General features: G+C 48.7%; 1 protein-coding gene across 1 annotated transcript; it reads right to left on the reverse strand.

Moving 5' to 3' along the window:
* Positions 1-3,883: 3,883 nt before the first annotated feature.
* On the reverse strand, positions 3,884-4,856 carry LOC125759499 (uncharacterized). The gene has a single exon (XM_049418356.1). It carries the CDS (start codon positions 4,854-4,856, stop codon positions 4,068-4,070), a length of 789 nt encoding a protein of 262 aa, XP_049274313.1. The 3' UTR covers positions 3,884-4,067.
* Between the last annotated feature and the right edge of the window lie 10,295 nt (positions 4,857-15,151).

Below are 15,151 nucleotides of genomic sequence, written 5' to 3' on the forward strand. Positions count from 1 at the left end.
ACTTCGTAGATATTGCATTCATTCTTTCATTCTTCATTCATTTCTATGGATTTCAGTGCTTCTTTTGATTGAACCTGCTCTTTGATTGGTGACATGGCAATTGGGGAGTTGGAATTCGTATGAGGCATTTAGGCGGCAACATTCGAATCAAATGCTTTGTCTAGTAAACGGTTGCTTAAAGGATGAATTGGAAATATGATTTTCTCTCTTGTAGTAACTTCCGTTGTCTACGCTGCAAGTAAAACTATTCGCATAGGTAGCACAGCTTCGAAATGAAACCGGATCCAGCAGGGAGGCTGTGAAGATTGACGGGTTAGGTGCGCCCCGTTACACTTGGCTCCATTGACGGTGCGCCTCTGGGGAATATTGATTCCTATATGTATGCACTCGCTTCTCCGTTAGTAGAGTAGTTGTAGTACTCCAAACCTCCAACCTTTTTAGGGTTGAAGCTCCTTATGCCGTGGGTCTGTCCATCCTCCGTTTGTTTGTAGCGTTGTAGTAGCCACCTCTAGTTCATGAGAAGCGCGCGCTCTGGTATGCAGTAGAAAAAGAAGACGACGTTGACGAGTGAGAGTCTCGTGCGTGTTCGCCTGTGTGGAGTTCTTTCTTCTTTACTACGTCTCGTGTATTCAACGACACCCGAAGACAACATTTCAGAAGTAACGCGACATGAGGCTCCCTCTTGGCACGCTTTGTCTTTAGCTCGGAGTCGCCAGATGGAAGACAAGGCTGCGGAACGGAGGGCATGGAATGCGGCGGCAGCGCGCGCTCGCAGACAGAATCCTGAGGTGAGAGCCCGCGAGGCCAAAGCAGCACGTCGACGCCGCGAAGCAGATTCCGCCGTTCGAGCCCGCGAAGCCGAAGCTGCTCGACAAGTTGCACGACTGCGGCGAGAAGACCCCGCCGTTCGAGCCCGCGAGGCCGAAGCTGCTGGACAAGCTGCACGGCTGCGGCGTGAATCGGTTCTTCAAAATGTGAAGGACCGTGAAGCGGCGAGAAAGCGCGCGTACCGACAGGCAGAGCCCGAGGCTGTGCGAGAACGTGAAGTGGCTGCAAAACGCATCAGGCGGGCTTTACCCGAAGGCGCCGACGCACGCTTCCAGCGCGACTTCCTATATAACAGTTTATTACTCATTTATTTATGATACCTCAAAGGCCCCTAAAGGAAGGGGTTTTACATGAGGGGTGGGCATGTCTACAAAAACAGTTCTATGATGCGTTTGAAGATGGCTAGGTCGGAATGAAGCACTGCCTTGGTGGGAAGGTCATTCCAGTCCCTTGATGTCTGGTTGAAGAATGAGGAGGCATGGGAGACAGTGTGAGCTTGAGGGGGGTATACGGTCTTTTCGTGGTTGATCCGGCTTGAGTGGCAATGTGCGGGAGAAATGAGATTGGCTTGGGGTGGCTGGTGGAAGAACTTATGAAAGAGAGAAAGGCGAGCAACTCGACGGCGTGATATAAGGTTGGGAAGGTTGGCTGGGGATTTGAGTTTCGATGAGCTAGAGTTGTAGGAATAGTCCGAAAAAATGAAACGTACGGCACGGTTCTGTACTGATTCAAGCATGGTAATGTGATTATGTTGGTATGGGTCCCACAGGGCACTTGCATATTCGAGCTTCGGCCTTACTAAGGAGCAGTAGGTTAGAAGTTTGACTGAGGAGGGTGCTAATCGGATATTACGTCGCAGGAAACCAAGAACGCGATTAGCAGAATTTGTTATGCTGGTTATGTGGGTGTGCCAAGATAGGTCAGTAGTGAGATTAATTCCTAAATACTTGTAGGTGTTAACAGCGGATATTAAAGAGCCACTTATTATATAATCGCGAGCAGGGTATGACTTCTTTCGATGAAAAGTGAGAAGGGAGGTTTTTGATGCGTTTAATGACATGAGCCACTTGCGGCACCAATCTTAAATTTGACTGAGGTCAGATTGTAGGGATAAAACATCGTTATTATTGTTAATAGGGCGGTATAGCACGCAGTCGTCTGCAAACAATCGAATCCCGGAAGAAATGTTAGTTGGAAGGTCGCTAATGTATATGAGAAAGAACAGGGTCCGAGGACTGTTCCCTGAGGAACCCCGAATGTAATAGGTGTGAGAGAAGAAGAGTGTTCGTTAGCGTAGACAAACTGCTGACGGTTAGACAGAAAATCACGTATCCAGTGAAACACAAGATAATGAAGGTTTAGGCGAGAGAGCTTTAGGAATAGGCGGTTATGGGGTACTTTATCAAAAGCTTTTTCAAAGTCCAAAAATAGCGCGTCAACGGGGGTGTTAGTATCAAGGCTAGAACTGATGTCATTAATGAAGATAGCCAGTTGAGTGTCACAGGAAAGGCCCTTCTGGAAGCCATGCTGACTGGGATGAAAGAAATTAACAGAGCTAAGAAACTTTGCAATGTGTGAATGAAGAATGTGCTCCATTAATTTGGAACATACACTCGTTGTGAGATGTGACGATAGTTTCTCGGTGACGCTGGGTTACCTTTTTTGGGCACTGGGATGACCTTTCCCACCTTCCAGTCATGTGGTAGGGTACTACTGGAAAGTGATTGCTGAAATATGCAAGAGAGAATGACACTGGTGATTTGCTTTGTACTTTTTAGTATTTTTGTGTTGATGCCGTTTATGCCAGCTGATGATGTCATCTTTAGGTTGTCGATTAAGGCAGCGATACCAGCAGCCTCAAAGGTGATTTCCTGCATTACTGGATATTCAGTCAGGGACAAGTAGGGCAATTCGCTATCAGGCTCTTCGGTGAATACCGAGCAAAAAACGCTGTTCAACACGCGTGCCGTATCATGTAGTGGAATGGGTTGATCATTTTCGTCACAGAGTGATAACGTTTTAGATGCGCTTGTGTTGATAAATTTCCATAACTGCTTGGGGTTAGTGTTTAGCATGTTCGGTAACGTTGAAACAAAGAAGTTGCGTTTGGATTTTGCGGCAAGCGAATCGAACAGTTTTTCAGTGGCGCGGAACTTTTCCCACGCTTGCACTGTGTTTGATAACTTAGCGGACCGGTAATGCCGCTTCTTTTTGTTTTTTAGGCGCTTTAGTGCCACACTAAACCATGGTGTCTGTGGACGCTCTGTTACCGTTACGGTAGGGATGTAAGTACGAATGAGGTCGTGCAATTTGTTTTTGAAAAGACACCAGTTTGTTTCGACTGGGCGTTGTGAGAAGTCTTCACAAAACCAGCAATAGAATGCTGCAAGTTCCTCGTTAATGGCCACGTAGTTGCCTTTATCGTAAAGTGTTAGTTTTTTCTTAACGTTTTTTGATCTTGGTGAGTGAAACTGTAGTGTAGCATTTATTATAGCGTGGTCACTTAGCCCAGCCAAGTACGAAACGGATAAAACAGTTTCTGGGTGCGATGTTAGCAAAAGGTCGAGGATGCTTGATGAGTGAGCAGTTTTTCTCGTAGGGGTGTAAACGAGCTGTGAAAGTCCGAATGTTAGGTAGGAATTAACGAAATCACTTTCCGCGCTACATTTGGACAAAGTTAACGACAAATCAGACCAGGATATTCCGGGAAAGTTGAAGTCTCCAAGAAATATAATTGGGACATTGGGATAAGAGCCATAAAGTGAATTCAAGACGTCATGATATTCAGCAACAAACGACTGGTCTGCGTCAGGTGGGCGGTAGCACACACCGATAATGGCGGGGGGATAAAGTGCTTTGCAGGATACAAACAGTACTTCTAAGCTACTGGAAATATCTATAACGTTACATAACAACCTGCTGTGAGCCGCTATTAGCACACCGCCTCCTCGCCTACCGATACGGTCGCAACGAAAGACATCAAAACCAGGAAAATAGAGTGCCAACTCAGCATCAGGAATTGACTCATTCAACCAAGTTTCGGTTAGTACGACGAAATCGCATTCGGTAGTTTCTATTATGTGTAGTATTTGGTCTCGTTTAGGTATGAGACTTCTTATATTGGTGTAAATGAGTTGAACGGGAAAAGTGTTAGTAGCAGAACGTAAGGGAGTGCACGGCCCCCGTGGTTCCGAAATGTGCTCGGAACACTGCAGATTGTGACGTGAACTCGGTGTTAGCTATGATGGTCGCGGGATGACGCTTTCCGAGATTTCGTCGTACACGTACGTGACGCCATCGATGACTAGCTTGTTGTAACGAAGTTTTGTCGGTTTATTTTTTGCTTTGGCAAACTCGGCCAATTTTTTTCGTGCGAGGCGTGTGCCCGGTGAGAAATCTTCGCTGATGCTGTACGGGTACCCTCTGAGGTTTTTGGAGCATGACAGTACACGATCTTTGTCTTTCCAATTTGCAAAGCGTACGAATATGGGTCTGGTCTTGGCCGGGGTGAAACGGCCTATTCTGTGAGCCCTTTCAATGTCTTTTGGTGTTATCGGAACGCCAAGGTTTTCACTGCATACGTCAATTGCTGATTGTTCTGACTGAGCCCATGTTTCATTTGCACTGTCCTTGAGACCAAAGAATAGAAGATTGGATCTGCGGGCGCGATCCTCAGAGTCATCTACTCTAGCTGTAAGACTGGCAATTTCACGTGAGTTCTGCGTCGCGATTGCCTGTACTTCCTTAATGTCGTTCTTCAGGGAAAGGAGGGATGCGCAGTCTATCTCAATTTTTCCAAGTCTTTCAGTGATAGTACCGAGGGTTTCGTCATTTTGTGCCAGTTTGGTACGGAGACACTTCATCTCGGTTAATAGCGCAGCTTGACCTGTTTGGAGATCTCGCAAGGCTTGCAAAATATCGGAGGTTGCTTCCGGAGCAGACAAGCGGGTAGGGGGACCAGGATTTTCCTCAATGTCGCCAGCTAAAAGCAATAGTTTTAAGACGACAGATGCACATTCATAGGCCATTTTCGCACAACAAATGGGGCTCGGCAGCACAATAAATGCCATATAACGAGTACGCGATGCATACAAGGAATAGCGATTGTTTACCTGCACAAGAAAAAGGCGGGGCTTGTAAGCGTTGGCCATCTAAGCGTTGCTGCCAAGCCCACTGGTGCGCGCGTGGTCGATGCAAGACTTTTTAGCGCTGGTCGGTGACGTCAGAATAAGCTGGGTGCCACGAACTGCTGGACGGTGCGCAAAAAGTTGATAAGGTGGCTCGATCACGCTCGTCGCGTTGTCGTGACGCCTGTTGAAGGGTGCGGAATCCGGGAACTGCGAAATGGCCTGGTCCGTGGCGGGACTGTCGACGCTGCGTGGCATTTCCAAAGACGGCAGCACCACACTTTCGCCAGCAGTACACGGTTGACCAGCAAAACAGGCCAGGAGATAGGCCATGTTGACCATCTGCACAAGAAACAGGCGGGGCGTGTAAGCGTTGGCCATCGAAGCGTTGCTGCCAAGCCCACTGGCTTGGCAGCAACGCTGGCAAGCTCACTGGCTGCCAAGCCCACTCGCTTGGCAGTTCCCGCCATAGTTGCGGTGTGTGCAACAGATTGTGGTTCTCAATCAATGTAGTCACAATATCTTCCATCAACAAGATCTTCCATCGCGCCAATGCCATCGCCGTGCTGCAGCGCGAGTTCGCTTCGTCCCACTCATCATCATTCACCACGAGGATATGCTGCGATTTTTTTGAAAGACATGATTGCTGCTTTTCTAAACGCACCATACGCTCCAGAAACTGTCGTTAATTTTTAGCCGCATATGAGCAAACGTGTGGCGGCACATAAGTGTTTTTCGCGTGCTCGCGTACGCATTGAAGTAGTGATTGCCGAACGAACTTTCGTTCGTTTGTTTTAGATGCGAAGCAGCTTATGGCGAAGTTCAATCCGGTGGTGTGCGGCGTGACCGCCCTATCTGCGCCTGCGCATGCGCCACCTCCTCTCGCGCGCTTCCCTCTCTCCTGCAAAACGCCGCGATGAGCGCCGACGCATGCGCGTCCACTCCCCCTCTCTCCCCTCTCCTATGCTCCCCCCTCTTGTGCGCCTGTCGACCGCGTTCCCCGCTTGCCCTGTGAAAACAAACGACCAGGCTAGAGTGAAGACACGACGCACGTATGATTATGAGAGACGCCGTAGTGGAGGGCTCGCCGGGAAATTTCGAACACCTGGGGTTCTTTATTGCACCTAAATGTAAGTACACGGGCATCAAGCATTTTCGCCTCCATCGAGGATTCGGCTACCTTATGGGCATAGCGTTCTCGACAGCAGGGCCTCGTTTTAGTTGTTTATTAATGCTGCTTTCGCTTTTTGGCTCGGTACTTTTGCGGCGCTTCGCGGATCGTCCAAATGAACGAGATTGCCACCAAATGTGGCCTAGTTAACGCGAGTTGGATGCTATTAAACACTGCATGTGCTTCCATGGAACAGGACACGCGTCCGAATTATCAGACTTTTCGAACTAACAAGAATTAAGGAGCTCATACTGTAATATTATTTTCATTTAATTGTGACGGTGAAGAAGGCAACGGTGATAATGGTAAAAAATTAATTCTTACTGGGCCAACAATATACAGCAAAAAGGAAACACTCACAGTACGAAAGCGGCGATCACGATTGTCGGTCGACGATGTTCTTATCTGTGAGTGAAACGCGTTGCAATTTATGCATACAGTATGTGCAGGGATGATGAAAAGAAACGTGAACAGCGCGGCGTACTGTTTTCACTACGCTCTGACCTCGGTGGCCATAAAAAAATACACCATCTCCCACTAAAGGGAACCATCGTGGGGATGCGAAGCAGCGCTGGGTGTTCACTTGTGTTTCCATTGCTGTTCCATTTGTATATTTCCGTGTATGTTTCATTTGTGTGTTGAGGTACGTATATGCTGTGTACCGCTTATGTTACCTCCCCAGCTCGATGTTTCAATTGCGCTTCGGCTTCGCCTTGCCTCGCAGCTTCGAGATTCACTTGCTGGTGTTGCCGTTTACGTTCAGCTTCGCGAGCGTCCATAACGCCGTTGCGAAGGAGAGTGCAACGGGAGCGAGCGCGCGCCGCATTATATACGAGCGCACAGCTGTGGCGGAGAGAGAGAAATGGGAGAGGAGAAACCTAGCGGAGGCGGCGCTCACGCCACCTCCTCCACCCCACCTCCTCGCGCTCACGCGAGGAGAGGAGGAGAGTTGGCGCATGCGCAGTGGGGTGCGGACGCGAGAGGGAAGGGCAACCACAGCCCTGAGCAAAAGCTGCTTCGCATCTAAAGATTCATCCACGAGTACAATACTGCCTGATGCGAATTCTGAGCGCAGCTTCGTTCTGGGGCAATGCCAAGTGTGTCTGAAGTTTTGGCTATCCGCAGCTGTAGCAACGTAACATTTGCTACATATCGCCACAGAAACTGCCATCGCTCGAGTGCTACGCACACCACTTTGTATACTGCAAGCGTCGCGACCCAAGCGAAGCGCCGACAGCGCTCGAGTGCTACGCAAACCACTCTGTACATTGTAGGCATCGCGAACCAAGCCGAACACCGACAGCGCCCTTACGACAAGCCAAGCCAGCCGCTTTGCGCGTGCCAGCCCTGCGTGCGCATGAGTTCCGACCGAAGGGGACCGCGCGTGACGAAGGAAGAAAGTGTGGTTGAGGAGGAGGAGGAGAGGTTGAGGAAAGGAAAAGGCGCAACTTCTGCAACCCTAATTGGGAGCACGGCTCAGCGCCTGTAGGGGAAAGGGGTAAAGTGAGATAAAAATGAGAAGAGGGAGGAGAAGGAAAGCTGTCCATGACCGAGGACGCGGCGGGTGGCTACTATAGCTGGTTGGCCAGTCCAGTGTCCTCAAGGAAGCGAAGAACCGCCTTGAAAACCTGGGTGTGGTGCTGTGCAGGCAATAGGAGGTCCCTTTGTGTAGCCGCGGGAATACCCTGGCGACGGAGTGCGGCGAGCAAGGCGGCTTGTTGTGCTTGAAGCGCTGGGCACACACACAACAGGTGAGTAATTGTTTCGGCTGCCCCACACGCACTGCACGCAGGTGAAGAAGCTCTGCCTAGCCGATGACGTCGTGCTGTAGGCCAGGAGCAGCCCACGCGTAGTCGCAGTAAAAGGGACCGCTCCCTCCTGGAGAGGCCCCTGTCAGGCAGCCAGGTCGGATGTTCCAGCCTGGCCACACGTTCGTCGGGGTGGTAGCGTAGCAACAGCCGCCTCATGGTCAGCCTCGAATAGTCTGAGGCGACCACAGCACGGCAGACAGCGACGGTAGAGCGATGCGCCTCCTTCGCCAGTGCGTCTGCTTGCACATTTCCCTGAATTCCCCCATGAGATGGAACCCAGTGCAGGGAGACATCGACGCCACTGGCGTGGAGGGCATGCAGCTTGGTGACCAGCAGTTGAGTTCCGAAGCCCGCCCGTTCCGGTTTCGCCAAGGCCAGCAGTGCGGCTCGTGAGTCGCACGCGACAGCCACGGTACACGTGGGGGTGTCTGCTGCCAGGAGGTCCACGGCGAGGTGGAGACCGGCCGTCTCTGCGGCGGTGGAGCAGGCATCAAAGGAGAGATGACAGGAGGCCGTTCTACCAAGGGCTGGCATGACGCAGGCGGCCGTGGCGGAGCCTGTAGCTGGGAGGACTGAGCCGTCCGTGTAGGCAATAAGCCTACCAGCCAGCTCTTCCTCTAGCCTGGAGGCAACCGCCTGCTGTAGAGCGCAGGTGGGTGAGCGACGCTTGGAGAGCCGACCTAGATCGGTACTGACTGTCAGAGGTTTCACTGTAGGCGGAGGAGGGGGCATGGCTGGAGGCACTGGTCCTACAGCTTCTCGGTAGACCTGTAGCAGCGCGCCCATCCGAGATGTTGGTCGGCTTTCCAGTCGGGCAAGGAGAGGGCGCCTATCTGGCGCGTGGGCGAGCCGGTCAATGTGGAGGAGACCACGCTGCTGTAGGAGCAAGGATAGGGGCCAGGCGCCCGCCTCTGCCAGGGTGGCTGCAACTTGCGAGGACCGCGGCAGGCCAAGGACACAGTGGCTGGTGATATCGACAGACTCAGCGTTCGACCTCTTTCGTATTCGTTCACTCTTCCTGGTCGAACTGCGCAGTGGGACGACACACGAAGAGAAAGGCAAGACAAACGAGCGCAACTTGCGTAGATTTGCCTTTCTCTTCGTGCCTCGTCCCGCTGCGCAGTTCGACCAGAATGAACTCGTACTAACACGTCCAACTCTCCGCGGTGCTTGTTCACTGTATGAATTACGCCGAAGAAGGTACACTCCCGTATTGCTGTAAAGTGCCACGATTATACGGCTTATACAACATGCTGTAACGTGTCACGCAACACAGTGTTAACGATGTGCTGAAACCAGTCATGGGAACGTTACCAGTAAAAAGTTAAAGTGTTACAGTTAACTAAGCCAAAAAATGTAACTCTGTTACAGTCACAGTTACCAAGTCTCCAAAAGCAGCTTGTGACAGTTATAGTTAACGTGGCAAAATATTGCCGTTACATTTCCGCTACTGTATAGAATACTTGATTTCATAAAAACATTGATTTTATATTAACGTAAAAAAATCACAGCATATCCACGGAGTGAATGATGATGAGTGGGCGAAGCTGCGGAGGTTCATCGGTAAACCGTGAATCTTCCGTGAATTCTGCCCAGTACATCATCACCGACGTGAGATAGGGCGCGTTTATACTAAAGGTTCGATGAGTTACGACGACTTGCAGCGCACTTTAATTTTACATGTACGCTGCGAATTTTCATTGTTTAGAAAACCATTGCTTTAGAAAACATCTGGCGTCTTTCGTTAAGCAGCTGGCGTCTTTTCCTTTTGCTTTAGAAACATCTGGCGTTCTTCCGTTTTGCTTTTACAAAACATCTGGCGTCTTTCGTTGGTTTATTTCATCAATAAACGGCGTTTTGAACAAAATTTTTATTGTTTAATCACGCACAGGAGAAATCTCACCAGGCACTACCTTGGAGGTAAAGAATGGCTGCTAATGGGAATGAGAGACAGAAGAAGTCGGCTTTTAGCTACCGCTGCGAATTTTTTATTGTTCAACAACGAACAGGAAAAATCTCCCACCGGCACCACCTTGGAGGTCAAAGCGTAAGACTGGTTACGGACTACGACTACGACTACGAGGGACGAACGGGTGCCGCCTTAAGGAGCTTCGCCCCTAAAAGTAGAATGGCGAGTGCGTAACGAGTGAAGACGACGTCCAATTGAGTCTATTAAGGCGAAAGCTTGTAATGTCTCATGGTCATATCTGACCGTCCGTCCCTCCGTCCATGCACAGTGATGATACAGACCCACAATTATGTCGCTGATTTCATTTCGGAAACTTGAACGTCCTGGTAAATATCGTTCGGTATTCTAACATCGCTGCACGGCCAAACATATTATTAACAGTAATGACGAACATTTTATTACACTCTTAAAAAAACTTTGCGAAAAGCTTGTAACTGCTAGCAAATAACAGCAGCTGTTACTAGCATTTTTAGACCATTACTAACTTTTTCTGTCTTTTTACTACCTGCGTTAGCAGAGATAACTCGCAATAGTTACTACCTCTTGCGTACTGTTACTTTTTGCCACGCGCCTGTTAAACGAACGTCTTGAACGACCCTTAGATGTTAATATTACGAGCTTTTTTCAACCTCTTTACTACCTTATGGATCCATTCAAGTTCACTGAGGCGATGTCAGCAAGCTTAGCACCCCGTCTTGGGTACGTTATGTCTTAATATGTTTGATTAAAAGTCCTACTACGCTACGTGAGCACGTGTACCTAATAAAACTGTACGCTGTATATATACAGGCACGCATGGTAAACTATTCATTCTGAAGTCTAGCTGGTCACCGGCCTTAGCTGCGTTCCCCAGAGGTACGGGTATACACACTCTTAGAACCGCTAATGAAATATACGTGTCGCGAAGACTTGTTGTGTACGTGTGCTGTTCTAATTCTGGACATTATGTGCGTATTTACCCAATGATTCATCACTATGTTGATGCTCGAACATTTGACCGTAGAAAAACGGGTGAGGCGAAATGATTGAGGATACTACGTTTTTTTGTGGGTAGTCACCGTTCCTACCTATGTATTACTAGTTATGTTAGAGTGGGGTAGTAACCATTACTAATTGTGTCTGTAACGGCGAGTGTAGATACGGTTGCTAACCTCCCCGTTACTAAATGTACTTACTAATAGGGTTGTAACATTTCTGACAAGTAGTTGGTAAACCGAAGTTAGTAAGTACTAAAACCTTTTACAGCGAAAGCTGTTATGAGATCATTTCACCGGCCTTTTTTGGCGCCGCCGGTGTCCGTAACCAGTATCGCTCGAAATAAGAAAAAAAACGAAATAAGAAAAACATTCCAGGATGGAACGAGGTTCGAACCTGGGCCCTCTGCGTGGGAGCCCAGTATTCAACCTCTGAGCCATGCCGGTGCTTGAAACTGCTTTGCAAAGAGGTCCTATACAGGCTTCATGTCGGGAAGGAACCACATTAGCATATGCATTATAGCGTGGTAGAATAGTAAAATAAGCACCAAGCGTCGCACAACGCCAATTCTCTAACCAGGCGTCACACAATGCGAATTGCGCAACGAGTAGGTTGTTGAATGCTTCCAACCCATTACAAAGGGCTCTGCCATAATTCTTCGTCGTCATCAGGCACAGCATCCGCAAAGTGCGCATAATGCCTTACATGCGTTTAGCAGGTACCACGGCTCTCCGTAGAATGAAGAAAATTGGCACAGTGCCTGCTGCCGTATTCTCAAAAATTACAATGATTTATAGCGTAGTGGGTTCCTCGCAAGTACACTTGTATTGGTTGCCAAGGAAGCCCATAAGCGCATGATCCATTTCCTCGGTGTCTCAGTAAAATTACAATGATTTAGAGCGTAGTGGGTTCCTAGCAAGTGCACTTGTATTGGTTGCCAAGGAAGCCCATAAGCTCATGATCCATTTCTTCGGGGTCTCAGTAAAGTTCTTCGCCCCCCCCCGTCTCTCTCCCACGTCAACGTATGTTATACAGCATGACGGGAGAGGGAAATAGCGACCGGGCATCACCCAATGCAAATTACATACCTGGTGGGCCGTTTAAATCTTCCAACCCATTACAAAGGGCTGAGCCATTTTTCTTCATCGTCATCAGTCGTCACGTCAACAAAGTGCACATAATTCTTTACAGATGTGTAGCTGGTGCCTCGCTTCTCCGCAGAATGACAAATAATGGCTTAGTAGGTGCTTCCAAACTTCACAAAAATTGTGATTTATGGCGTAGTGGGTACCTTTCTAGTGTACTTGTATTGTAGCCTCAAGAGAGCTTACAACGGGCTCTGAAACGCCGCTCTTCCAGCTTTCGCTGTGACTGTGCTGCGATTTCAGCGCAGACCTGGCGGTTTTTTAAGAGTGTAATATTATGCGTAGTGCGTATACAAGCCGACAAACAGTACTTGCGGTTTGAGCGGAAACCAGCTAGCGCGACTGTCTTTCACAGGAGCTGGGCAGGGGTGACGGCTAGCGATTCCACAGCAAGCGGCTCGGAGAAGCGCCCCAAGAATGTTTATTCCCCTGATACCAAACGCTATGCCGAACGCTATACACGCAAAAAAAAACCCATGAATACATGTCATAGTCAGCCGAATGGTCAAAGGCTTTCCAAACACACTGCAATTTACAATGTGTCCAGTTTTTAGGGGCGAAGCTCCATAAGGCGGCACCCGTTCGTCCCTCGTAGTCGTAGTCGTAGTCCGTAACCAGTCTTACGCTTTGACCTCCAAAGTGGTGCCGGTGGGAGATTTTTCCTGTGCGTTGTTGAACAATAAAAATTCGCAGCGGTAGCTAAAAGCCGACTTCTTCTGTCTCTCATTCCCATTAGCAGCCAGTCTTTACCTCCAAGGTAGTGCCTGGTGAGATTTCTCCTGTGCGTGATTAAACAATAAAAATTTTGTTCAAAACGCCGTTGATTGATGAAATAAACCAACGAAAGACGCCAGATGTTTTGTAAAAGCAAAACGGAAAAACGCCAGATGTTTCTAAAGCAAAAGGAAAAGACGCCAGCTGCTTAACGAAAGACGCCAGATGTTTTCTAAAGCAATGGTTTTCTAAACAATGAAAATTCACAGCGTACATGTAAAATTAAAGTGAGCTGCAAGTCGTCATAACTCATCGAACCTTTAGTATAAACGCGCCCGATATCACGTCGGTGATGATGTACTGGGCAGAATTCACGGAAGATTCACGGTTTACCGATGAACCTCCGCAGCTTCGCCCACTCATCATCATTCACTCCGTGGATATGCTGTGATTTTTTTGCTAGCGCATTTATGGTATATTACCAAGAAAAAATACCTACGTGCTCCTCAAAACAATAAAATAAATGCAGGAACGCGTGCCCATGCAAGCTGCGGAAAGAGCGCGTCTTGTCTGGCCTCACCGTGTGATCTTTTTGTATGTGATTGCCGTTGTCATAGCAACGAGCGGCTCGCTCAGACGCGCCGCAGGGGCATTACGCTTACGCGCTGGTTCACGAAGCGTCTGGTTTCGACGAGATCGCCGACAGACGCGTGAAGTTGCGAGCGGTTTTTTCTCCGTCTGTCTGCGCATGTGGATGTTTGCGTGCGTCACACATATGCTTTGTTATTGAGTGTGTACGTATGCGTTCACTCATTCATGCCAGTTGGTTATATCTTGTGGTAGCAGAAGGGTGAAAAATAGGAGCGAAGGACAATAGAAAAAAATTACACCATCTCCCGCTAAAGGGGACCATGAGGCGATGCGAAGCCGGAGCACTTGCACGATCGCGTTCCGTCGGCGTTGATTGGGCATGCTACCGACCTCGCGTCGTGGAACGCGAAGAGGAACGCTACGCGCGTCGTATCTTCCATCTAGCCTGGCCGTTAATTCTCCCAGGGCGAGCGGGGAACGCGGTCGACAGGCGGGCGAGAGGGGGGCAGCGTAGGAGAGGAGACAGAAGGGGAGGGGACGCGCATGCGCTCGAGCTCATCGCGGCGTTGCGCAGGAGAGAATTTCGGCATGTCTATCCCGCGTTTCAGAGGAAGAGTGGAAAGGGGAGGGGAGAGGGGAAGTGGAGAGAGGTATGGGAGAGGGGGAGAGGGTATGTGGAGAGGGGAATGGGAGAGGGGAGTGGAGAGGAGGTGTGTGGAGAGGGTATGCGCATGCGCAGTAAGGGCGGTCACGCCGCACACCACCACCACCGGATTGAGCTCCGCCTTAAGATACTTCGCATCTAAAAGCAGAAAGACAGGGAGGTTAGCCAGTTCTTAGACCGGCTGGCTACCCTGCGCAGTGAAAGAGGGTAAGGAGAATACAGGATGATAGAGAAGAGCTGTTACAATTAAATTATGTTAAATTAAATTTAATCTAAGATGAATTGCTGCGCATAAATATAACGGCATCCCATTGTGATAGCGAAAAGTTATAACTTGCCGCCCGCAGGGATCTCTTCTTACACTTTTCTTTTCTTCACATTTACATTACAATTACTTGTAATAACATTCCCCATACCTTAATTGTAATAACATCCCCCATACTTTCCTTGGCATCATTGTCTGTTAGTTCCCGTTAATATTGTGTCTAAAAATAAAACGCGCCCTTAAATTTACACTTCTTTCGTTTGTGCATATGGGCAGTATTGCATGACTGAATTTGCAACAAAAAGGGAACCTGAAGTCGAAAGCACCGAATCATTGTGCTATAGATGCTGTCTGAACCGGAACAAAGGTATCATACCAGCTGGCGGACCTTTCCATGGTTGGACCAATATTTGAGAAAGGCGCCTTATCATCGTAAATATTTTAGGCTTGCAAGGGCTGGTCATGCACGTGTCTGAAGAACATAGATCCACCTATGAAAACATCGACTAGACTGCCTGAGGCCCTTATTCCTGTTCAGAAAACGTATATATCATTCTAAAAAGACAAGGCGTGCAAACACGGACAGAAGAAAGAAGTCAGGACACCACGGCGTTTGTGGTGTCCTGACTTCTTTCTTGTGTCCGTGTTTGCACATCCTGTCTTTTTAGAATGAATACTTACCAACTAGCTCAGCTCTCTGTTATTCTAAGTATATATCATATTGTCTTTCCATTCATCGGTTCCCGCAGGTTCACAACTCACGGATTGAAACAGGGCAATTTAAGGCTAAGTAACGCACAGATTTTCCATTCAACCGGCTTCATTTCAGGTCATACCGTCGTAATTTCCATTCTGACGCGTAGATCAGGGCCAACAATATCTTTATACACA

This window comes from Rhipicephalus sanguineus, chromosome 8 (assembly GCF_013339695.2).
Source record: "Rhipicephalus sanguineus isolate Rsan-2018 chromosome 8, BIME_Rsan_1.4, whole genome shotgun sequence".
NCBI classification, from domain to species: domain Eukaryota; kingdom Metazoa; phylum Arthropoda; class Arachnida; order Ixodida; family Ixodidae; genus Rhipicephalus; species Rhipicephalus sanguineus.